The sequence below is a fragment of the Sceloporus occidentalis genome, unplaced genomic scaffold, assembly GCF_023333645.1.
Source record: "Sceloporus occidentalis isolate IW3139 unplaced genomic scaffold, rSceOcc1.0.p SCAF_8, whole genome shotgun sequence".
In the NCBI taxonomy this organism is placed as follows: domain Eukaryota; kingdom Metazoa; phylum Chordata; class Lepidosauria; order Squamata; family Phrynosomatidae; genus Sceloporus; species Sceloporus occidentalis.
This window is the reverse complement of record NW_028316988.1, coordinates 20,567,969-20,592,617: the sequence shown is the minus strand read 5'-3', so window position 1 is coordinate 20,592,617 and position 24,649 is coordinate 20,567,969. Positions and strand designations below refer to the sequence as shown.

The 24,649-nt window shown below is 42.8% G+C and overlaps 1 protein-coding gene across 2 annotated transcripts; it reads right to left on the bottom strand.

Moving 5' to 3' along the window:
• Positions 1–115: 115 nt before the first annotated feature.
• On the bottom strand, positions 116–24,649 carry CRAT (carnitine O-acetyltransferase). 2 transcript variants are annotated; one of them, XM_089535148.1, is made up of 14 exons: positions 24,491–24,649; positions 16,884–17,147; positions 14,768–14,886; positions 12,987–13,040; positions 12,129–12,294; positions 10,689–10,863; positions 10,343–10,521; positions 9,739–9,839; positions 8,938–9,057; positions 7,709–7,831; positions 6,227–6,362; positions 5,315–5,377; positions 4,308–4,445; positions 116–3,583 (listed from the first exon to the last, which is right to left on the bottom strand). In XM_089535148.1, the coding sequence occupies exons 1-14, from the start codon at positions 24,518–24,520 to the stop codon at positions 3,368–3,370; spliced, it is 1,884 nt and encodes a 627-aa protein (XP_089391274.1). In that variant the 5' UTR covers positions 24,521–24,649; the 3' UTR covers positions 116–3,367. The 2 variants fall into 2 exon arrangements, with proteins under 2 accessions (XP_089391274.1, XP_089391275.1); XM_089535149.1 differs by lacking the exon at positions 24,491–24,649 and adding an exon at positions 18,716–18,764.

Sequence of the window (24,649 nt, the reverse complement as noted above, 5' to 3'; positions counted from 1 at the left end):
CCATAGCATTGAGCCAGGGCAGTTAAAGAAGTGTCAGGCTGCATTATTTCGGCAATTTGGAATATGCAGCCTTACTGTAGTATCAGCCCAAAAAAACTTACACATGGGAGACATAAAATGTGAAAGCAGCCTTTACTCTCAGTTATGTACAAGCAAACTTCCAAGTAGCCTTATTGCTGCCCAGCCCCATTAAAACTGGGTTAGATTTGCATTGCATAGCATCTATTTTTCAGAGCCCTTTCATACATTATCATCACACACACACACACACACACACACACACGAGTAGTAGTACAATTTATAAACAGATTGTGGAAGCACTTGCTGGAAAGCATCATCAAATTGCACACATTCACAATTTTTCAGTAAACCATTAAAGCAGTTGTAGCTGAACAGCATATTGAAAGTGTGTTGATATTTTGTTTTTAAATGTTTTTTTCACTCATGCCTGTAAGAGAGGTCTGTATAATTCAGAGATTTGAAATAATTTGGTTAGAAGTTAAATTTGTCGTTCTCAATTTGCAAAAAATCAGCACCAAATTTTGAACACGTTTACTTTAATAATGAAAACACCAGGCTCTGCTATAAAGCCATGCCTGGTTACGTTAATTTGCTATTCCAGTAATTCTAGGGTTTTAATGATTTAACAATTCAAATCATTAATAATATTAACCATGTAAGGTCAACAACTTAAGATTTCTTCAATATTGATGCATTGGTGTCATTGCTAATGTTTTTCAGGATGAGAAAATGCCAAAAAACTGCCTGGGTTAGTGGCACAGATGGGACCCAAATGGCCAACTTTCCAACTCAGGCTTCAAGCCTTCATTATAAAGAACACTGACAATAAAATTAAGTTCCTTAACAGTTATGTGAATCTGGCCACCATAAGCATAGGTCAAAGAGTGAAGTTAACTAACCAAATACTACTTTCAGGCGACTGTTGTAAACAATTCTACACACTTAAGGAAAATAAATAGTCTCCCTTTGTCCCTGCCTGGGCAGGAAAATACAAGGCACTTCTGTAGGGTTTTTGTTGTTAAACATTTCTTAAAAACAAGTTGCTCACAAATGAAAAGAATGCAGTAGTCTTACAAATAAAGAGGCAAAGGTGGGAGGGAAACCACCCAAATCGTTTTGGCACAATCTAATACAGATTTGAAGACATTCAGACTTGCTCATTCACAGTCTCAGGACCAAAAATAAAATGTTACTTGTCCTTCCACTTGCCATCTTGTCTCGATCTGTCACTCTTTTGAAGCAATGATTTTGGTGAACACCCCAGAGACAGCACTGTTTTAATTCTCCTTCCTTACCCTAGTCCTAAGAACTAAATAGAGAGAATCTCACTTACTTAAACCAAAAACATTTTAGCCACCTCTGCTAGTGTTTCCCCATTGGGATGTAGCAGACAGTGGTCACTCAAAAGTGCATGGTTGGAAAGTCAACTGAACATCACATACGTGACTTGCAGTGCGCCATGCACTTGTTGTTGTCTAAACTCTATAACCATGAGATCATGCCAGCTGAGCCTTCCTGGCAATCTTCCCCTCCCTTCAAAACATGTTTATGTTCCTATTCACTGAGGACCTTTGCAGCACCTTTGAGATTAACTGAGTGAAATCAGTTGTAGCATAAATTTACACAGATTTAGATCTAATCTGCACTGCAGAAATAATGCAGTTTTAAATTTATTATTATTATTATTTTATTTCCTTATATCCCACCTTTCTCCCAACATAGGGACACTGCTTTATCTGCTGTAACTCACTGCTATGGAATTCTGGGCTTTGTAGTTCTATGAGATATCAAGGCCTTCACAGAGAGCTCTGGTGCCACAACAAACTAAATCCCAAGATTCTAAAGGATGGACGGAGCCATGAGTTACATTAGTGCCAAACTGCATTAATTCTGCAGTGCAGATCAGACCTTAGTCTTCTTCCTCAGATGGCTACTTAGGGCAGTATCCACAGGAGGAGAGATGGACAACACCTCTTCTGAACTGCAACCTTCAGAATTCCCTAACCAGCATGGGATATGGCTGAAAGATGCTGGGATTCGCAACTGAAAAAGAAAAGTTTTCCAGCCTCTACATTCTGGAGTAAATGGAGCAATCCATTTTCCTCCTTCTCAGCTGACAGGGAAACATACATTTGAGAATGGCGATCAGTATCTGCTCAATACAAAGTTATCCCTTTGTCTCTAAAAAGAGCACCAAAGAAATGTGAAAGGCTTGCAAGACACATTAAGTCCTTCAGACAGCTAGATGAGCAACTCCTTGAAACATCCAATGTGCCAAATAAGAAAAAATAATCTCCTAAACCTTCAAATTATCTGGCTGGAACAGATGGCTATTTCTTCCAACAATAAGGAAGACTTAAGCAGCAGTCACTAAAACAGCCCAAAACACAGAACAGAGCATGTTACAACAGAAGTGCTTCACAACTAAATTTCTAAGTGTCAAAGGACAGATTTAGATGGACGGCAAAAAAGGCCAAGGGGTCAGTTTCTCTGTAGAAACCAAAACTATGAAAAAGGCAGACTGGGAAGACCCTCATACCAAGATCAGCACTAAAAAGTGACTTCTAGTTGGTAGCAGATCTCAGTGGCAACTCCTGGACTTAGTGAGATGTTTGTTGCGTGTTTCGCTCCAAAACAGTGGTGCTGGTGGAAGTTCCCCATGCCAGATTTCCTTGGATTCAGATGCCAGCTTCCTCTCTGCAATCACACATTTAAAATAGAGGTGGGCAATTGTCAAGGGCTAAGGGGTCATACTGCCCACCAAAGAGCACTTGGTGGGCAGCACCCCACTTTTGGGGTTGCATAGGGGCCCACCAAACCACTGAAATTAATCTGGGGCCATATGTGGCCCACACACTTCTTCTGCTCTTAATTTTAAACAACCCTAATCCCTTCGAAGAGGCATGCACCAGGGCAACGAAAATGTAGATCAGCAAGCGAAAACCCAGAGGTGACCTCAAGTAATTCTAACTTCTCCTTTGCAGGCTGGAATCGATCTCCCAGTTTACGAGGAGTATCTTGTGGGAGAAAGGCTGCATTCTCTATATTTTCATTTCCACAGCAAAAACACAGCCACACAGAAAAATGCCATACAAGGAATACAAGTGTCTGTTGTCGTTTCTCACCCTCCAAGAAAGTAACTTTTGAGGGAGTGCAAGGCACCTTCTGAATCACACGAAAAGGCCATCCATGTCAGGTGGTGAGTGAGGTGCACTGATGCGGTTGCCTCGCACTGCTAGAGATCCAAACAGGGCCCATTCTCTTCACGCCACAGTTAAACAACATGGCTGATGGATATTAGGCCATTTTTTGGAGCCAAAAGGCTTCTGGGTGCAAGCTCTCACTCTTAAAGTTTGGATCTGGGGTTTGACTGCAGCAGGAGGTGCATGTCCAGAAGGGCCTTTTCTAAGTAGTGGGCCATGCGAGCAGCATTGGTTTCGCTACAACTGTTGAAGGCGGAGATGGCAAAATTGATGTGCTCATCCATTGGGTTGTAGCAGATGCCATAGCCATCAGGGACAACGGGACCAAAACACATTACACAGTCGGTCTTGGCAGGAACCTAGAGGGAAAGGTAGAGATACAAGTAGAAGCTTGTATCCGCTTTGATCGTTGGAAAAGCGGTTTATAAATAAACATTTATTATTATTATTATTATTATTATTATTATTAGCTGGAGTAGAACCTAGCTCATAAGCCACTCTTTCTACCCAGACAACCTCATGGACGGTAGTTACGATACCTTTGGCTGGTGACCTTATGAACGAGAGGCTTCCATGTCACTGTCATCTGCAGCCCTCTTCGCATCTTGCAAACTCAAGGCAGTGGTGGATTCCTGACTGAGACTATCCACCTGTCAGGTGCTCTTCTTCCTTTCCTGCTGCCTCCCAATTTATCAAACGCTACAGTCTTTCTATGTGGTTTCATGTCATGTCCAAATTGCAATAACCTCAGTTTAGTCACTTTGGTTTCTTGGGAAAGAACAAACTGATTTGCTCTAGGTGCAAATCTACAGAAATCCACTGCATCCACCGAAATTGTCTCCAGCTTTTCTGTTAATTGCAACTGAGTCAGCTTCAACTTATGGATGAGCGACCTCCAACAATCCTGGTCATACGCTGCCCTGCTCAGGCTCTAAAAACCCAGGGCAGTTGTGCCTTCCCCTAAAGGGTCTATGCAGCTGAAACATGATCTTCCTTTTTTCCTCCCACCTTGCCAAGCATTACTGTCTTTTCTAATGAGTCATGCCACCTCATGCCCCTCTTAATGATGCAGCTGCAGCCTACCTGGCTGGTGGAGAGGTTGAAGTGCATGGCCAGAGCATAGGCGGTATCCATGAAGAGTTCGGGCATGCTCACAAGATCCTCAATGGCCTGAAGTTTCAGGCCCAGGAGGTGACGATCAATTGCATTCCCTTTAATGGCCTGCAGAGAACAAAATCCACATGGTGAGGCAAAGAAATAGTGAAAGTGTCTCTTCAGGGGACATTTGGGGGTAATTTAAAAAGCTGAGGATGGGGTATGAGGGCATATATTTTGATTTCTAGCCTGCCTTCCTCCCAAAGTATGACCTAAAGCAGCTTTTTGTTTTTGTTGGGTGCCTCCAAGTCATTTTTTACTTATGGCGACCCTAAGGCAAACCTATTCTAGGGTTTTCTTAGCAGAGGGGGTTTGCCATTGCTATCCTCTGATGATGACAGAATGTGACTTGCCCAAGGTTACTCACTGGGCTTTTATATTCAAGTGGGGAATCGAGCCTTGATCCTTGTACTCCAACATTCAAACCACTGCACTACACTGGCTCTGCCAAAGCAAAACAGCTACAATAGGCCAATGCTATCTTAGCCTGCATTAACAGAAGCATAGTTTCCAAGTCGAGAGAGGTAATGGTCCCATTATATTATGTGCTGGTCAGGCCTCTGCTGGAATCCTGTGTCCAGTTCTGGGTGCCTCATTTTAAGAGGGATGTAGACCAACCGGAGCAAGTTAAGGGCAACAAGGATGGGAAGAAGGATGGAGAAAAAAACCTATCAGGAAAATTTGAAGGCGCTGGGCATGTTCAGCTTGGTGAAGAGATGAAGGGGTGACATGATTGCATTCTTTCAATACCTTAAGGCTGTGGTTCCCAAACAGATGCTTTGGCCTCCAGCTTCCAGAATCCCAGATTGTTGGCCAAGTTGGCTAGGACTTCTGGGAAATTAAGTCAATAACACCTGGAAGACCAAAGTTTGGGAACCACTGCTTCAAGAGTTGGCATAAACCTGCTTCTCCTCATGGGTTTTAGAGGAACTCACCATGTCAGTATAAGATCGATGAGCTTGGGTTGCTCGCCTCAAAAGTTCCACCTTTTCCTGGTCCTAACAAGAAAAGATCATAAAGCACGGAGTTCGAATTCTTGTCTGCAATTCAACAGTCATTCAACCATAACAGAGTTTCCACATTCTCTTTATTCTTTATAAGCAAGATGAACTTGAACTCCTAGCATAACAAAGCAAATATGATATAATAGGCATAACTGAAACCTGGTAGGATGCATCTCATGATTGGAATGTAGTAATAGATGGGTATAACTTTTATAAGAGAAATAGGCCAAACAGGAAAGGAGGAGGAATAGCATTGTATGTCAGGGATGTTTATACCAGTGAAGAGATCCAGGACTTCAGTCCTGGAAACCAGGTGGAGAGCATCTGGAGAAAAATTAAAGAGCTGTTCGACAGTGGAGCACACTGCCTTTGACTTCCTTGGAGGTCTTTAAGCAGAGGCTGGATGGCCATCTGTCAGGGATGCTTTGACTGAGAGTTGCTGCATGGCAGAATGGGGTTGGACTGGAGGTCTCTTCCAACTCTATGATTCTATCCCAAAATGTTTATTTCAGAGCATTCCAGAAGCCTTACAATGATGGTGAGGTGCCGGAAATAACAGAAATGAACACAGAAGAAATGTCATTTGCAATGAAAGACAACCTCCAAAGAGAAACACTTTTGGTCTATAAGACTGCTGTCAAGCACTCTTTTTATAGCATCTCTTATAACGTAGGTTGCATCTACACTGTAGAAATAATGCAGTCTGATACCACTTTAAGTGCTGTACCTATGGAATCCCTGGGATTTTGCATCACCCTGTACAGAGAACAATAAGAGATCAGAGTTCTAAAACCATCTGCAGTGCCAAACATTCCCTGTCTTTGAGCTAGGAGAATGCCCCACCTGCTTGCCAGAATCATCCATGGCCTGGACAAAATTGAGAGAGTCCACTGAGGTCGAACGGATGGTGTCTGTCCGGCCCAGGCGGAACATCCGAAGCGAGGCACTCTCGTATGTGGCACAGGACTGACCATACATCCTGGAGAGAAGAAAAGAGGAAATAAGGAAAGATGGGCAAGACCACACAAACACACACACACCACCCCAAGTAGATCAGAAATGGTACTCAGAAGAGTTTGGCAGAAACTCTGTTTTAGCTATCCTTAGAGTTTGGCTGCATTTCAGTGCATTTCATTCAATAGCATGATCCATTTATCCGTGTTATTTCAGGAATGGAGCATTTCATCGGGTCCAGGGGTCAACCTTCTGGGGAACTTTGCTGGACTTGATCCCTTTCTCCACTGCGATTTCCTTCTCCTTTTGTGTCATGCCTATTTAGATTGTAAGCCAGAGGGCAAGGAACTATCCAATTAAAAATCTGTAAATCACTGCAAGCCTTTGTGGCTGTAGAGCAGGATATAAATACTCTGAATAAATAACCTTCTGGGGGCTGCTCAGATTGCCAAAAAGTGACCAGACCAAACCAGGTGTGTCAAAGTCCATACTGAGGTTTGACTTAAAAAAAAATTAAACAGTGCAGGAAGTCCCTGGGACCTAAACAAAAGATGAGTCTCTTCTCCTGAAGGTTTTTGGAACAGGCAATCTACCCGCTTTTTTGCGGTGATGCAAAAAGAGGGATGACACAGAAAGCCACTAGAACAATTTGAGAGGCTACATGTAGCCACTTTGCCTAGCCCTGATGCTAGCCTTTCCCAGAATGAGTTCGATGCACAAGATGCAGATTGTTATCTCAAACTCTGGGACTTTGTGTGGTGAGATGTGGCCGAGATAAGCAGCTGACAGCATAGAGAACACCCCATTCATCTGCTAACTTTGAGAAAGGGAACACTGGCAATCCTCCATTGTAGGAAAAAGGGACCACCTAGTAGACTTTTCCTAAGGACCTGAAAGCCTGCAAACTGGACCAAGTTTTGAATCTACCCTAGCTTTCTATACTAATACTCAATGTACTGGGTACAAAAATAATATATACCTGAGAAATATAAGAAATGTTATACCGTGACAGGAATAATTCTGCCTACACAGGATTAGCTGCCACCCTAAAAATCCCTTTGGGGGCAACACAAGGTGCAGGATGTAGGGCCTGGGATGTTATTAAAGGCAGAATCATGTCACCTGGGGACTTACAGGGACCACAACTCATTTTTAGCACAAGGGGGCACTTCCTGGAGGAGGCTGCAAAAATTACGTAGGGGTGCAAAAACTGGGTGCTTGCCCTTGCTCTGCAGGATTCATAGTGTGAAGTGGCTAGTTCTGAGGTTTTTAGATGGCATTCATTGTTGGAATGACCCAAAAAGTTGTGTCTCCTCTTCTGAGGAATATGAGAAATTAAGCAGTCCACCTGCCTTCTTTTATTCTTTTTACCTGTAATAAGCCAACTGCAGAGCCATCTGGATAAAAGCATCTGGACTGATTTTCTGAGACTTAGGAAAGTTCTTTCCAAATTGATGGAAGACAATCACCATAACATCCAAGTCCTGCACCAGGCTGAGGGAAGGCAGAGAAACAAAATTAGCGCCATAATTGCTGCTAATGATAACTAGACCACAGTGGATGTTCTTGTCACCTTAGGGCCTAGGGCTCTAAGAGTTATATTTCCAGCCTCAGAACCTTCCAATGACTGCACTAGCCCCTCCACATGAATTTGGAAGTGACCAAAAGGTCACTTTTTGTTTGCAAAAACAAAAACACCTTACATTTTTCGCTTGAACAAAATGGGAGGGCACACTTTGCTCTGGAGCCGAATCATCGCTCCATTAGGCTTCCACGAATAGAAAAATCTTATTTTTGTACAAAATTGGGGATATGGGGTAGGGGTCCAGGAGCCATACAAAAAATCCATGGACCCTAAGTGGTTGCTATCCCTCTGCTAAAGCTGGAGCATATCCAGAGTAGGATGACCAAAATGGTGAAATGTCTGGTAACCAAGCCCAATGAGAAGTAGTTTTGGGAGATGGGTATGTTCAGCCTGGACAAGAGAAGATGAAGGGGTGACATGATAGTCATGTTTAAATATTTGAAGGGATGTCATATTGAGGATGGAGCAAGCTTGTTTTCTGCTGCTCTAGAGACTAGGACATGGAGCAAAACTGCAGGAAAAGAAATTCCACCTAAGCATTAGGAAGAACTATTCAACAATGGAATATGTTGCCCCACAGAGTGTCCTCCTTTGGAGGATTTTAAAGAGAGACTGGATGGCCATCTGTTGGGAGTTCTTTGACTGTGTGTTCCTGCATGGCAGAATGGGGTTGGATTGGATGGTCCTTCGGGTCTTTTTCAACTCTAGGATTCTATGATTCTATGAAGGATATTAAGACCACAAAAGTTAGTAATAATTCTGAATCTAGTAAGAACATCTTCCAGGAGTATTAGTAACCTCCACTGGAAGCAGAAACCTGGGTTTCCTCCTTTCTCCATATTTACTTCAAGAAAATGGAAGTTTTACTGACTGGGCTCTAAGCCAGACTGTATTTACACATTACATTGTGCACACAGATTTCACCTGGGCTTCCCAGAACATTCGCTTTCCTCCTCGGACATTCATAAACTTTTCCTGCCTGTGAGCCTCTCTCCCTTTCCCTCTCCATACTCACATGTTAAGGTTCTGTTTTGCCTTCTCAATGTCATTCTTGATTTCTGGGGTGATGTTGAACCGCAGTTTCTTGGGCATTGGCAAAGGAACCATGGGAGATCTCACCATCTCTGGCTTCTTCCTACCAAAGGACAACAACCATACAGTTGGGTTTCAACAATGATCATAAGCAACACTTTAAAGGGTAAAGCAACTAAGATGCAACAAGAGAAAGGACTATAGCTCCATACTCCCAAACCTAGAATCATAGCATTACAGAATCATTGGGCTGGAAGATACCACAATAGGCCATTCAGTCCAACCCCCTGCCATGCAAGAACATGTAATAAAAGCCATGTGAAAGTGGAAAAAACATGAATAACTCTAAGCTCCCCAACTATATTTAACACACAAAAAAAGTACAATCTGCAGATGCCTTTGAGGCAGCAGGGCTTCTTTGCAAGGCAGAAGCAGGCAGCTGGTGAGATTTGCTGCCACCTCATTGCTGCCCTATGCCATTTTTAATAGGACTAAAACCCTTGTTTACAGTCTTTCAGTCTTATGACAGTCTCTTGCAGCCCCACTAGGACAGCAGTGGAGGTGGCAGCAAATAATCTGTGAATAATCAAATCTGCAAAAGTGAAACCCACAAATGTGGAAGGCCAGCTGTATATGGGGAAGTACTGTGACAGTGATTATAGAAAGGTCAAGTAGACTTGTGATGCAGCCCATTAAAGTGAAGCATCCCCAGGAGAAACAGGCTCCAGGAGTAAGAAACAGCAAGAGTCAGATGTGCAGAAAAAAGCGACAGAGGGTTCCTTACGTGTACTCCACAACATGATCCAACAGGGCAACGATGGGGGGACCCTCCGAGGGAGCATGTTCATACACCAAGCCACAGGAACCATCTTCAGCCACAATAAACTGAGGAGATATTGTTGAGGTAGTCAAGGAAAAATAAATTACACAGATGGGCAAGTTAGCAAAATAAATGTTTGTCAAAGATGGTGTTAGAAAATCCACTTTGGATTTCCATCCACGGTATGGTGCTTAACTAGCTTGTGGCTAGGATTCAGCACAGTGGGCAGCTCCATTAAAGATAACTTGAGAGTGGATACACTGCATGGAAATTGCCAGCTGCTGTTATTGTACTAAAAAAGGAAGCCCTGGTGGTGCAGTGGTTAAATACCAATACTGCAGCCACAAGGTTGTGAGTTTGATCCCAGGCAGGGCACCAAGGTTTTGTAAGTCAGTAAAACGAATACCCAGCTTGTTGGGGACTTACATATTGTAAACCGCTTAGAGAGTGCTGAGTTCACTGATAAGCAGTATAGACATGTATATGCTATTGCTATTGCTAACATAGAGTTGTAAAGCTGACAAGAAACCTTTTTGATGGAAGACCTGGCACACCTTAAATCGCTCACCTGAAGGGTTTTATCAAACCACCGGTTTCCACTGTTCCAGCGACTCCCTCCGCCATGCAACATCTGGGCAGCCACACGGCTCCGGTAGATGTCATCCGAGACTCGGGGAATCGGTGCATCCAGGCAGACAGTGAAGATGCTCTTTTCAATTGAGCGTACAGACTCCTTGTTTGTCTTGTCTGAGGAGACAGAAACATGGAAATGTTAAATGTATGGTAAGAACATGTAAGTCACACACATTTAGGGCAGGGGCAGAGAGGGGGTGTTGAGGGGCCAGTTTCCACAATTTCCAGTTTCCAATTTGCTGAAGGGCACTTTTTGGACTAACAGAAGACAAGAGACAAACCTTTGATGAGGTTGTTGTAGGCTTTGGCCCAACTGTTCCGATGGTTAGTGGTCAAGATTCCAATTGGCTCCTTGTTCGTTTGAAGGGAAGTGTTCCAAATTTTCTCCAACTGGAGAAAAATCTGGTCAGTTGTCAGTGGGCTTCCATCACTGCTGTAAACATCCAGCTCGAAGAACTGGAGAAATGGAAAGAGAGAAGCTGAATAAGAAGCTGAAAAGTGCCATGAAAATACTAAAAAAACATAACTATAAATGCTGAACCCAACTTGATTTTTGTTTCATTTTGGGATCTGAGGCCTACTTAGTGGTTGGAAGTGAGACAACTAGGTGGAAATACCAGGCATCTTAGGATAAGGCAGGGAAAGAATCTTACCTGACACCCGAGACAGCTGCTGATACCAGCCAGAGTTGGGAACTAAATGGACTAATGATCTGAGGCAGGAGAAGGTTATCTCCTATACAAGGTTGGCTGGCTTAAATCAGGTTGGTTTAAACCAATGCCTTTAAGAAAAATCACTCCTGATTTTTAAAAGTGATTATTCATATATATATTTTAAAAATCTGGCTATTATTACATTTTCCAACCCTCTTATTGGAACAACAGTGTTTGTTTGAATTTAAACATTTTAGCTTTCACAGTTTATTTGTAGTGTCAGACCAGTATCCAGTGTCAGTTGCTTCTTTTTAATCACTTGACTTTATCATGCAAGAAATGCCATTCAGAAGCAAATCCTTCCGTTAACCTAGGTTCAACCAAAACAACTTGCTTTAAACGAGCATTTTGAAACGACTAGTGACCATAACATACGAACTGCACTTTGGAACTTAATTTTCTGATTTAGTCCTATACATTCACGTAAAAACAACAACAGTAACAACCACCACCATATAGTTTTTTTAAATGGTTTCAACAAAAAAAGGGCTTTTTTAAAAAACCAGTTTTTCTCCCCAATCCTGCGTCTGTATCTCTAAATCTCTAAGTTGGAGCAAGTACTGCAAGGGCCATCTTTGTTCTTCACATTCCCATCTCATATGTTATCTAGCTGCAAGCAATGGAGGGTCAAATACCAGGGTATGATAAATAGGGCTCTTAAGCAACTCCTAAAACCCACTTTGGCAGTCCCTGAATCAACTCCCCATTCTCAAAAAAATATTAAGTACAATTTTAAGGGCATTTTTACCTCCAGACAACATCAAAACAGTGAAAAATGCATAAAACACAGTGATCTGCCTTCCCATACTCATAGTACCTTTGTTAAAGCCCCCTAGGTTTTTCTGGTGACTTATCCATGGGTCATATGAAAAACCATGATTTTTACCCTGAAACCTACCCTTGACTTATATATGAAGTCTACATGTACACAAGTATTACGGTAAATGAATCAGAGAAATGAAAGGTCTCAAAATGGCTTCTTGAGGAAGCCAAGGGTCATCTGCATACCTGGAAGTTGTGGACCACAGTGATGTGGGTGGATGGCTTCTTGCCTTTGGCATAGTTCACCACAGAGTCTCTTTTGGGGCCTGGGATGCGGCATGAGGAGAGGATTTGGTAGTACTGGTTCATGCAGAGAGGCTTCCCACCAAGGTATTCCACAGGAAGGGTCTCACTGATGGAAAGGCATAGTGAAGAGAAACACATGTCAAAACGGCTTTTCAGAATGAGGAGAAGGTTCTGGGACACATAAAAGACTCTTGAGACAACTAGGAGGCTCCATTTTTGGAATGAGGTTGTCTGAAGGAGGGATGTTATTTATTTATTTACAATATTTATACCCTGTCCTCCAATCCTAAAGGCTCTCAGAGCAGCTTCAGGGTTCAATTTCCATTTTAAAGTCAAGGTGTCACAATCTCAGCCATCCATATAGACAATTTTGCATTTTGGAATATTTCAGATTTTGGAATTCCGGATAAGGGTAACTCAACCTGCACAAAGACTGTTTCCCTTTTAAGCCTGCTACCACCACCTATGAGATCAATCTGGTTCATAAGCCCACAGATTTAATGTACAAGTGTTCTGATATGCTTAAATCACCCTCAATAGTGACAGTGGCTATCTTCTACTTTCCTTTGTCAATCCAAAGAGGCGGAAAACCAAAGGAAATATAAACACATTTTTCTAAAGCCATGACTAGAAACCTGAGGCAAGAGTCTAAATTTTATGTCCATGTTCAAGATTCAGTACAAAACCCACGGGTGTATAAGCAATGACACCACATTACCCAAACCCAGGGCTTTCCAAATATTACATGAAACGCAGAGGTAAAGACCTATACAGGAGGCACAGCATTCCTCTACTCACTTGTCTATCATCGTCTTGAAGTCCAAGGCACCCTCAATCAACTTAGCTGCAAACCTGCAAAACAACAACCCATAAATGATGCCACAAGGACCCAGCTGAAATGCAGACAAGCACAAAATTTCCCAGTGAATGAAAAGTGGGACATGTGTGACCAAGCAACATGAGAGTATGGTCAAGGTGGTAAAGTTATTAATGAGAAAGAACAAACAAGCTAGTAAAGGCTGCAGCAGTTTGTTTTTGCCTGAGCCAACTGGAAATGGTGAGATTCTGCACCCAACTCTCCTCATCCTGCTACAGAGTTTGCAGCAACTGAAGGAAGCTGAGGACAAAGGTGGAGGAGGAAAAAGAAACCAGGACCATTTAAAATCAGCTGGAAAAGTGGGATGGCAGAGGTAATCCTCTCTCCCTGCCAAATTGGAACAGTTGGAGGATGTGAATTGCTATTCAATTTAGGCCCAAATCAGTAAGGATACAGTGCACCTTATTCTTCCAGGTCTTCTGTGTTCTTTTGGACATTTTGCTTGCAATGAATAATTTTGGGATACTTATTTTTAAAAAGCACAAACAAATGAGTACCCAGCTTGTTGGGAGCAGTGGGCTTACAGATTGTAAACTGCTTCAGAGTCCTGTAAGAGGTATAGAAATGTAAATGCTATTGCCATTGCTAACAATATGCCTTCAGCCCTGAAAGTAGCCTGAAGTGATACAGTCCAGGAAAAGGATCTCTGTGTTCCTGGCACTCCAGAGATGAGCTGAAGTGTTTTCTTTTAAACCACTGTAAGGAGGAACAACCGTGAATCACTTCTCAGATACTATTAATGCATATTGGGAATGGATTCCTTTGAAAAGATGACTTTTCCAAGCTCTGCTTTTCTTGTATTTATTTACATTTTAGCCGTGACATTTAAATAGGTCCAGGAGCCAAGCCCGCAGCGCCGATTTAGCCCTGGAACCTGCAGTGTCATGACAAAGAGGGAAAGATTCTTTTATTCCTTTGCCCACTTGGTCTTTTCTTGGATTGGCCAGTATTTTTAAACGTGGCTGAAGAACAGATGAAAGTCGAAAGAGAGCCTGATGAGCAAGTGTGGGAAAGGTGATAGTGTGCAGAGGTCAACAGTTCCTTTTTTTCCACGCCTAAACAAATGACAGCATAGAAGTCAGTCCAGATCTAAGACAAAGATAGAGTCAAATCAAGATGCAATTTATTAACACCAACGTGGTAATCTCTTGCTGGGTTGCATTTCTTTCCAATGATGCCCTTCTTTATCGAGTTCAGTAATGTATGTAATCTGAAGATGTGACTTCAGATGTGATTGTGAACTGGTCAGGCTAAGGCTCTTTCAAATAAATTCAAACACTATTATCCTCTGCATTCCCCTGTAGTGTCTCCTCCGTCCAAACTGTCAAATTTTAGGCTGGAAACCTCTCACGGCAGGGACTTGCCTTATGCATTATCATATGGCATGCACATATTGAGTTGGAAGAGGCTGCAAGGCATGCACAACTAGTCCAACCCCTGCCATGCAGGAACTCACAATCAAAGCACCCCTGAGAGATGGCCATCCAGCCTCTGTTTAAAGAGTCCTCCCTAGTAAAGCATCCTTATCCCATAGTGTCTAACCATATTCTCATAGAATATTAACTATTAATGGTATCCTGGGGTATACTGCCAACGAGCAAGAAGGTTCATATATAGCTTTCGATGAGCATCATATTTTTTCCAACATTGCCACTGCAATCACACGGAAGGTGTCCAACAGTTAACATGACCACACAATTACCTTAGCTGACCTTGTCGATCCTGAAAATCCTGCTTGGGCAAAACAACGCCTGGACTGGAATGCACAACCACAGGTAGCCGATACTCCAAGTATGCTGTTTTCAACCACCAGTCCGACAGCTTGGATGAAAACAGAGAGTGTGCTGTTTTTTTAAGTCATTTGGGAGCACTATGTGACATTGCTTTAACTGCCATGGCTCACTGCTATGGAATCCTGGGATTTGTTGTTCTGAGACATATTTAGCCTTCTTTGTCAGAGAGCTTTGTTGCCACCTCAAACTACAAAACCCAGCATTCCATAGCACTGAGCCCTGGCAGTTAATGCAGTGTCAAATTGCATTATTTATGCAGTGCAGATGCAGCCAAGGTCTGCCCCTTGATAGCATTAATTCTGGTCCATCCCATGTGGCCCAAATGGCCTTGCTACATATTGGGGGTATACTGGGGCATCACATAGGAGGATTGGGCTAGTTGATTTGACTGATGAATGGTTGACAAATGCATGAAATGAAGCCATTTGCTCAGCATGATCCTTGATCTGTATGATCAGATACCCTGCTGTATCCCAGATAAGGTTTATACAGGTGAAAGAGCAACTGAAAGTGGTGTAATCTGGCATGCCTCCTCAGCCAAGGAGAAGGCACAACAAGCATGCATTTCATGCAGCCTGTTGATACCAGAATGCTAAACTGGTGGCAAATCCAATTAATTATAGCAATTCCAGATTAATAAATTAGGCGATTGTATATCTTGAATAATAGACTATATTGGGCTGCAATTTTGAGGAGCACAACAAGACGTGATATACAGTTGACCCTCCACATTTTCAGCTTTGACTTTTGCAGATTTGATTATTCACAGATTTGATTAATAGGTTCTCTCTAGGAATCACTTCTATGCCAGCATTCTCTGAAGATGCCAGCCACAGATGCTTGTGAAATGTCAGGAATAAGCTCTTCCAGAACACGGCCACATAGCCCAAAAAAACCCACAAAAAACTATGGACACTGGCCGTGAAAGCTTTTGACTTCACAATCTCTAGACCCTCTAGTCACTCTGCTCCAGTCACTCAGAGCCACACTGGAGGACCTGGAGAATCCTAAAGAAAACACTACTCTAGGCATTTGTAGGTCCTCCAGCACAACTCTATGTGCAACTTCTGGCGGATGTGGACCACAGAATTGTGTTGGAGGACGTAGAGGTTCCTAGAGAGGTATTCTCTCAGGTTAAAAAGATAGTGTTTTTATTTGTGGTGTTTCCACTTTCATGGAAGTCCTGTGCCCCTAACATGAGCAAATGTGGAGGACTCACTGTAATGTCACTTCTGGTCCTGGGAAATGTGTTTGTGAAGAAAAAGGGGGATCCAAACAACCATGTTTTGTGGCAGTTTGGGTGCTTTTTTCATGGTTCTGTGTGCATAGTCTAGTTCTCAACTTTTTAAAAAAGACACCGGGGGTCTGAGGGCTTCAGGGGTCTCGAGGTGGCAGCATCTGGGGCCACTTTCCCTGCCCTAGCATTGCCAAAGTGAAAACTGGAAAGGGCTCCTATACTTTTAGTGGTAGTTCAGAGCAGGCAATTTCCGCAGGTGCTGCTTGTTACCTGGATGTATGCGAGGCAACACCTGCTGAAACCCCTTCTTCGCAACCATTAAAAGATATGTAGACAACCATCTGTTGGGTGTGCTTTGATTTGTGTATTTCTGCATGGCAGAGGGTTGGACTGGATGGCCCTTGTGGTATCTTCCATCTCTATGATTCTAAGTACAGGAGCCCTCCCCAGTTTTCATTCTGGCAACCCTTACCCTGCCCTTTGTTTATGGGATGTGTATGATCACTGGCTCTTTTCCAAAGGGCTGACATTTTGGTGGACCCTGTGGTTCTGACAAAAAAGTAGAACTCAAGTAAACCTTCCGAGCTACAATAGATCATGCATCCTGGTGTTGACAAACTATCAAGATTAGGAATGAGATAGACTGCTGCTGCCAAGACTGGCAAAGGGAAAGAAGACAGGTGCATCAGGAAATGGTGTCCATCCATTCCCCAACTGGCCAGGAAAGGTCTATGCAAAAAGGTTTGCGCCTTTTATGGTGCTGTTTTTGCCCTCTCAAAGCAACTTACCCAGTTCTCATGCTTCCTAGCTCTCCTCTCCAGTCCTTTCTGCAACCGTTCGCCAACACCCCCTGGCTTCCGAAATTCATGAATCAGGTCCTTGGTGTGGCTGAGTTCCTCTTCACTTATGATGGGCTGGAGAGCCAACAAATAGCGATCCAAGGTCTGTTGGAGAGGCGGGACAGGGAGGGTGGGAAGGCCTTCCTGGTGGGCAAAGTATCGGCCCGGAAGCCTCCGTAGTGCCACCGGCTTCAGCAAACCCGGCGTCCTTGCCTGCAAGTCACAGAAAGAAGTGGTAGGGCCAGGTTTCATTCCAACAGTGCAGTTAGGAGTTTGTAGACCCTGTACTTTATCAGAGCTTGAAAATGTTACTTTTTTGAGACTACAATGTTTTGGGGGTTCACATCACAACAAACCATGATTTAAACAAGCCAGAGTTCATAAACCAACATTTTAACTGAGGATTCAGATTTGTGGCTGGTTATGTATAGCTTTCCTTAGACTACAACATCCAGACCTCCACCCACCTCTACCAATTGGACAACATTTTAAAGGCTTTTTAAAAAATCTAATTACAGTACAATTTAGGAGACGCAGCCCCTCAGTTGAAAAACCACAATCCGCCTTTTAAGGACTCCATTATACACACCCAGCTGGCATCTCATTTGATGTATTTCATTTTAAAGAAGGCAAAAAGGAAAGCAACTGCAGTTTTAGCAGAAATGGCAACTTCTGTCCCATTGCCTGTTGCTCTCTGGATAGTATTTGTGGGCATCACAGGGGCCGGGACTCTGGTCCCAAACGCTATCTCTAGTTGCACTACTGTGCACAACAGGAAGTAGGGACATTCTCTACAAAGTGTACCCATTTCTCAGATCTTGTTGAAGGGATCCACATTTGAAATGGAGTTCAGTAGTGAATGGTTCCGTATAACCCCATCCTAAATTAAAAATTCCTACACAATTCCCTGAATATTGAAAAGGACTCTAGATTCCAAATTGGCTGTAGCGTGGCCAATTCCCAGAACTGACAGTCCAGCAGTGACAACGTGGCCCATAAGAATACCTCCACACCACAATAAAAATTCCTGCAAGATTCCTTGAATACCGAAAAGGATTCTAATCCATATAGCATCAGTGTTTGTTGTTGCTGTGTGCCTTCAAGTTGTTTCCGATTTATGGCAACCCTAAGACCAATGTATCACAGGATTTTCTATATGAAGGCACCTTTGGAAGGCTGTACAGCAGTGGTAGAAAACTTTTGTAGGTCTGCCTCACTTGGGCAAGGGGACACACCTGGTCTTCAGAGTCCTAGTCCTATGTTCAAACCACTACGCCACACTGGCTCTCTGTGTTAGCATAATAAAAATTGGCAAGATTAAAATATATTAATAATGTACAGTCTGCCCTCCGTATCCACGGATTTTTTTCCACGGATTCAAGCACCCAAGGTTTGAAAATATTTTTAAAATATATAAATTCCAAAAACCAAACCTTGGCTTTGCCATTTTATAGAAGGGACACCATTTTACTATGCCACTGTATTTAATGGGACTTGAACATCCACGGATTTTGCTATCCAGAGAGGACCCTGGAACCAAACCTCAGCGAATAACAAGGGTCCACTATATTAAAATATTAAAATACCAAGATGCTCAGGCGCAAACAGCAACAAAAACAGCATGAATAAAATTAATTTAACAGCTCAGAAGAATAAGACTGTGCTCCTTATCGCTAAAGAGGTAGCAATGACCTAGTTGAATTTCCCTGGGGATATCATTTTTTTGGCCACTGAGAGCCCACCACCGAAAAGACCCTGTTGTCCAGTCATATCTGTCTCACCTCTGAAGACAGCCGCATTCTGAAAAAAGACCTTCCAACGCAGATCCTAAAGAACAGGCAGACTTGTATGGGTGCAGATGGTTCTTCATCATATACCTATGATACACTGAGGCAAGCGGAAATGCCCGACTTTGTCAATGATTGTCCAATTCTTGTTGCAACATCAGCTAAGAAACTGGCAGGCTGCAAAACAAATGCTGCCCAACCCATTCAATCCAGAGTTTTAAAGTTCAGGGTTTTTAGGACTGTAACTCCCAGTAGTTTAGTCTGGGAGAATCTTGGGATGTATAGATTCGGGAGATATTTATAATTCTCTGCCAGAGAGCTCTAGTGCCTCACCAAATTCCAGAGCTCTGCAGGGTGCAGCCATGGCAGTTAAAGTGGATTGATAATGCTATAAATGTGAAAGGGCCTGAACAGACAGGCCAAAATAAAACTGCTTCGGGTCACATTGGAGGTATGCTATTTAAATGATGCATATGTCCTAAGAGGCTGGAAGCCACGCCAAAGATACACTCCAGTCCTTAGGACTGGAGCATGGCTTTGACACAGCTTTCAGCCTTTTAGGACATATGCATCCTTTAAACAGTGTACCTCCAAAATGACTTGAAGCAGCTTTATTTTGGCCTGTCTGTTTGGGCCCAAAGAGACCTTAGTCTTAGGTTTACAAACTTGGATGTGAAACAAGGATCAGATCCTGGCTAGTTAAATAGTGGTTTAACCAGTGCTTCTGTTGCTGTTTGATAGTTTAAAAATCATCTTTCTTTCTCTCTCTCCAGACACATGTATGCTGACTTTACTGCCTTCCTGACCTTAGAACAACTGGATTCTGTCAAATACGAGCCCCGGCCATTTTTTATCTGTCACTTTTGTTGTTGTATGATTATTTCAGTCTCCCTGATGTTTACTTGGTAAGTAACTATTCTGGAGTTTGACTCATAAAAGCGGGGTGAGTTGTTTAATTTAAAGCATAAATGGACAAACAGACCTAATTCAAAACAAAACTTTCAGAAGGGTAACTTGTAGTACCCCTTTTTAGCAAATACAACCAATAATCTTTTGGTATCTTATTAATAACCTTTGCCAGGTGCCGGGACTGTTTTATTGTTTTCATTCCTAATAAAAAAAGCTTCTCTTCGGAGTCATTAGGAGATATCATGACATATCTCCTGGGGAAACCTGTGGTTTGTCCTTAAGTAACTATGCAAAGGAACAAAAACAGAGGGAGGATTTAGCGTGTGATCTCCTGCCCTCCAAAGAGACACATAATGTTCCCAAGGGAAACATTGGCCTGTTACAGACAGCCAAAATAAAGCTGCTTTGAGTCACTTTGGAGGTATGCTGTTTAAATGATACATGCATCCTAAGAGTCCAGAAGCCGCACCAAAGCCATGTTCCAGTCCTAAGGACTGGAGTGCAGCTTTGGTGCAGCTTCCAGACTCTTAGGATGCATGCATCATTGAAACACCATACCTCCAAAGTGACTCGAAGCAGCTTTATTTTGGCTGTCTGTATAGGGCCATTATAAACATGCTTTGGGCAGATCTCCCTCGGAAATTAAAGTTTTCCCACATCCTTATCCTAAATAGTGGGCCCTTGGCATCTGCTGGAGTTTGGTTCTCCAATGGAAATCCAAAATCTGCAGATTTCTCAAATCTCATGGCAAAATTAAGGTTTCCTTTTTGGAATTTATATATATTTTTAAATATTTTCAAACCATGGATGCTTGAATCCGTGGATAAAAAATCCATGGATATGGAGGGCAGACTGTACAAGGAGAATGTTTGTTTCTGGGGTTGATATTGGAGCTCTTTCACGTTGCATAGTTATAGTGTTATATTACACTTCGACTGTCAAGGCACATTGTATTGAATTTGTTATCCACGGAGGGTCCTGGAACCAAAACCCAGCGGATAACAAAGGCCCACTGTATTTTTTAAAAAGAAAGAAACCAATCTAAATCATTTATTCCCAGCAACTATCCCAGTTGATAGTTTATGTATTTCCTGAACAAGTGGCAGGGAGGCATTGAAAATCTTAGCAAGAAAAGTTGCAAAGGTTTTAATAAATCAATACTAGTGGCTTGTTAAAACAATGGGACCAATGCTATACGTTTCTATCAAGTGTAAACTTCACCGTTCAAAGGTGCATATACTCTCAGGTTAGTGTGTAGAAAGGTTTCCTATTTAAATGATATTGGATTGTAGTTAAGCAAGAACATTATGCAACCTAGGTTCATAATCCAAAACATGTGGCCATGCACTGCACCTATGGTTCCCAGATCTCAGAGGCAGGCCTTGCGTCTCCAATTTTTGTGGGTCATCTCCAGGCGGGAAGGAGACGAGGTGCAAATTCTTCCGTTTCGATAGGCTCAGCTCCAGGCAAAGGGAAAGGGCTGGGTGCAAGTCTCCAACTCAGCTAACAGAGCAGCAATTTGCAAGGATCTATTGATTTGCAATATGCAAAGGCTGCCCGGAGGGTCAATGTACATACAGTATTTCTTTAGTTGCCTTCCTCCTTCCCTCTCAGTCACTGTGGTGCCAGGGCTCATCCTCCACTCACATTATGCATAGAAGCAAGTAGGCTAGATTATAGATTCCTTATCTCATCTTCTTATGCAAGTGAGAAGGAATAATTCCCCTCGTATCACTTTGACCTGGGAACAGCCCCTTTAGCTAAGATTTCCATTTTAATTTCCAGACATGAAAATATGTTTGTGTGTGTATGTGTCTGTATGACACTCTCTTAGCAACTGTGGTTGGTACTTAATACACAATGCTAACAACATCACTAGGAGTGGTCCATAGGTCTCAAGGCCTGGAGCAATGCTGAACCTGCAACCCTAATCACACCTGACTATCACACTGTTGCATCCACAGTGCAGAAAATAACCCAGTTTGACACCACTTTAACTGCCCTGGCTCAATGCCATGGGATTTTGTGAACTATTGTTTTGTGAGACATTTACCCTTCTCAGTCAGAGCTCTGTGTCCAAAACACACTGCAGAAATAACCCACCTTGAGACTGCTTTAATTGTCCTGGCGCATTGCTAGGGAATCCTGGGGTTTGTAGTTTATTGTGGCACCAGAGGTCTTTGACAGAGAAGGCTAAATGCTTCACAAAACCACAATTCCCAGAATTCCTTAGCACTGAACCAGGGAAGTTAAAGTGGTCCTAAACTGGATTATTTCTGCAGTGTGTTTTGGACCGTCGTTGTTGTTGTGTACCTCCAGGTTGTTTCCAGTTTAGGGCAACCCTAAGGTGAACTTATCATGGGGTTTTCTTAGCAAGATTTATACAGAGGGGATTTGCCATTGTCCTTCCCTGAGGCTGAGAGTGTGTGACTTGCCCAAGGTCAACAAATGGGTTTCATGGTTGAGCAGAGAATTAAACCCTGGTCTCGAACTGCAATAGAGAAGGACATGAAATGTTTTGACAGTCAGCGTTGCATAGTGTTTGTGTGTTGGGCTGAAACACCAGAGACCAGGTTTCAATGCCCAGCTTGGCCATAAAACCCACTGGGTGACCTTGCGCCAGTCACATGCTCTCAGATTCATGAGAGGGCAAACCTCCTGTAAAGAAATCTTACCAAAAAATCCCCTTAGGATCGCCATACGTCAGAAACTACTTGAAGGCAAAGAACAACAAATGCTAATACTCTTTAAAAACAGATTTAACTTCCGGTATTCCCCACCATTGGCTATGCTGCTAAGGCTGATGGAACCTGCAGTCCAACACTATGTAGATGGTGACTTTCCTCTAGAATGGCTAAAGCTTTCTCTATGTTGAGTAATTTATAATGGGCCAAGTCTCAGAGGTCATGTATTTTCCACTACCTTTCCTGCTTTCCTTTTCACACGGAGTCCTTTTGCTTCTTACACGGAGAAAAAGTTTTCCACTCACGCTTGACAGTTCACCAGGGGTGCATCTACACTGTAGAAATGATGCAATTTGACACTGCTTCCAGTGCTATGGAATCCTGAGATGTGTAGTTTTACAAGCTTTTTAGCCTTCTCAGCCAAAGAAGGTTGGTACCTCACAAAACTACACATCCTAGGAGTCTGCAGAATGGAGCCATGGCAAAGTGGTGTCAAACTGTATCATTCTTACAATGTAAATACATGCCATTCTAAGCGATCACAGTGCTTTGTCGTTGTTGTTATGTGCTTTCCAAGTCAATTCTGCTTTATGGTGACCCTAAGACAAGCCTGTTTGTTTGTTTGGTAAATAAATAAATAAATAAATAAATAAACCCATTGTGGGGTTTTCTTAGCAAGATTTGTTCCCAAGGGGTTTGCCTTTGTTTTCCTCTTTAGGCTGAGAGAGTGTGACTTGCCCAAGCTCACACAGCAAGTTTCCACTGCTGAGTTTATACAGGGGTTATGTGTGTGTGTGAGTGTGTGTGTATATATATATATATATGTATGTGCATGTATATATATATATATATATATATGTATGTATCTAGAAGGAACTTTCCAAACTCAGCGACCAAGTGCAATCTTCACAGCCTTCCATGCCACTTCATGCAAAACGTCCGGCTATGTGTATATATATAAGGTGAAAAATACATTAATTTCATATTAATTATTATTAGTAGTATTCATATATATCCCACCTTTCTCCAAATAATGGGCCTCAAGGTTTAGACTTGGGTCCCATCTCCAAGATATCTCACTTTGTCGCTGCAAATATTTCAAAATCAGAAAAACTTTGAAACCCAACACACTTCTGGTCTCAAGGCTTTTAGATATAAGAGACTCAACCTGTAACAAAGGTCCAAAACACACTGCAGAAATAATCCAGTTTGACAGCACTGAGCCGGGGCAGTTCAAGTGGTCTCAAACTGGATTATTTCTGCAGTGTGTTTTGGAGCTATAATGATCTTTTCTGCCACTCTCAGCTTTCCTAAGTGACTTTTTCTTGTGTCCCAGTGAATTTTTATCCTTTTAATCCTTTTTCCATTTTCTTTTTGTCTGGGGGATGACAACACAAGCCCCCCCCCCCAAACCATCAAAAAGTCTTCACAGCCTTCCATAAAAAGCTGACAGTTAAGTTCCTTTAGTTATTGTTCGTTTCGTTTATGTTATTGTGTGTCTGGAAGTCATTTTTGACTTATGGCGACCCTAAGGTGAAGCTATCATATAGGGTTTTCTTGGCAACTTTCTTCAGAGGGTTCTTTTTGCCACTGCTGTCTTCTGAGGCTGAGAGAGTGTGACTTGTCCAAGTTCACAACTAAAAGGTTCCTAGCAAAGCACAATAACATCCAAAATCAACAAAATAGGGATATTTTTATGCGCCCAAAGTAAGTGCGCAGAAGGTGCCTGGCAAAGTACAATGACAAAAGTACAATGGCACCCCAAATACACAAAACAGGGATACCTTCATGGGGCCAACCCAAATGCACAGAAGGTCCCTAGCAAAGGACAACAACAACACGCCAAATCCACAAAACAGGGATACCTTTATGGACCCAACCAAAATGCATAGTGTTCCTAGCAAAGGACAACAACACCCCAAATCCACAAAACAGAGATACCTTGATGGGGCCAACCCAAATGCACAATTTTGTGGATTTGGGGTGTTGTTGTCCTTTGAGCCATGGCCAACCCAGCTCCAAGTAGCCCACCTTGGGCTGTTGGTAGCCCCCCAGCCACCCTCCTCCTCCTCCTGAGAGTTGTGCAGAGGTCAAGGTGGAGAGGGACAGGTACTGCAACACCCAGAAGGAGGAGCAGCCAAAGCATGCAGAGACCCCAGAGGAGGACTCTACTCACCATGTTCCTGGCCAACAGGGCTAGCAGCATAACTAACACTGGCCTGGGCCCCTGAGGGAGGAGGAGGAGGAGGAGGAGGAGGAGGAGGAGGGTCAAAGTCCTGGATTGTGGCCTTGGGGAGCTGGGCAATGGAGGCGTGCTCCTCCTGCCTTCTCCACA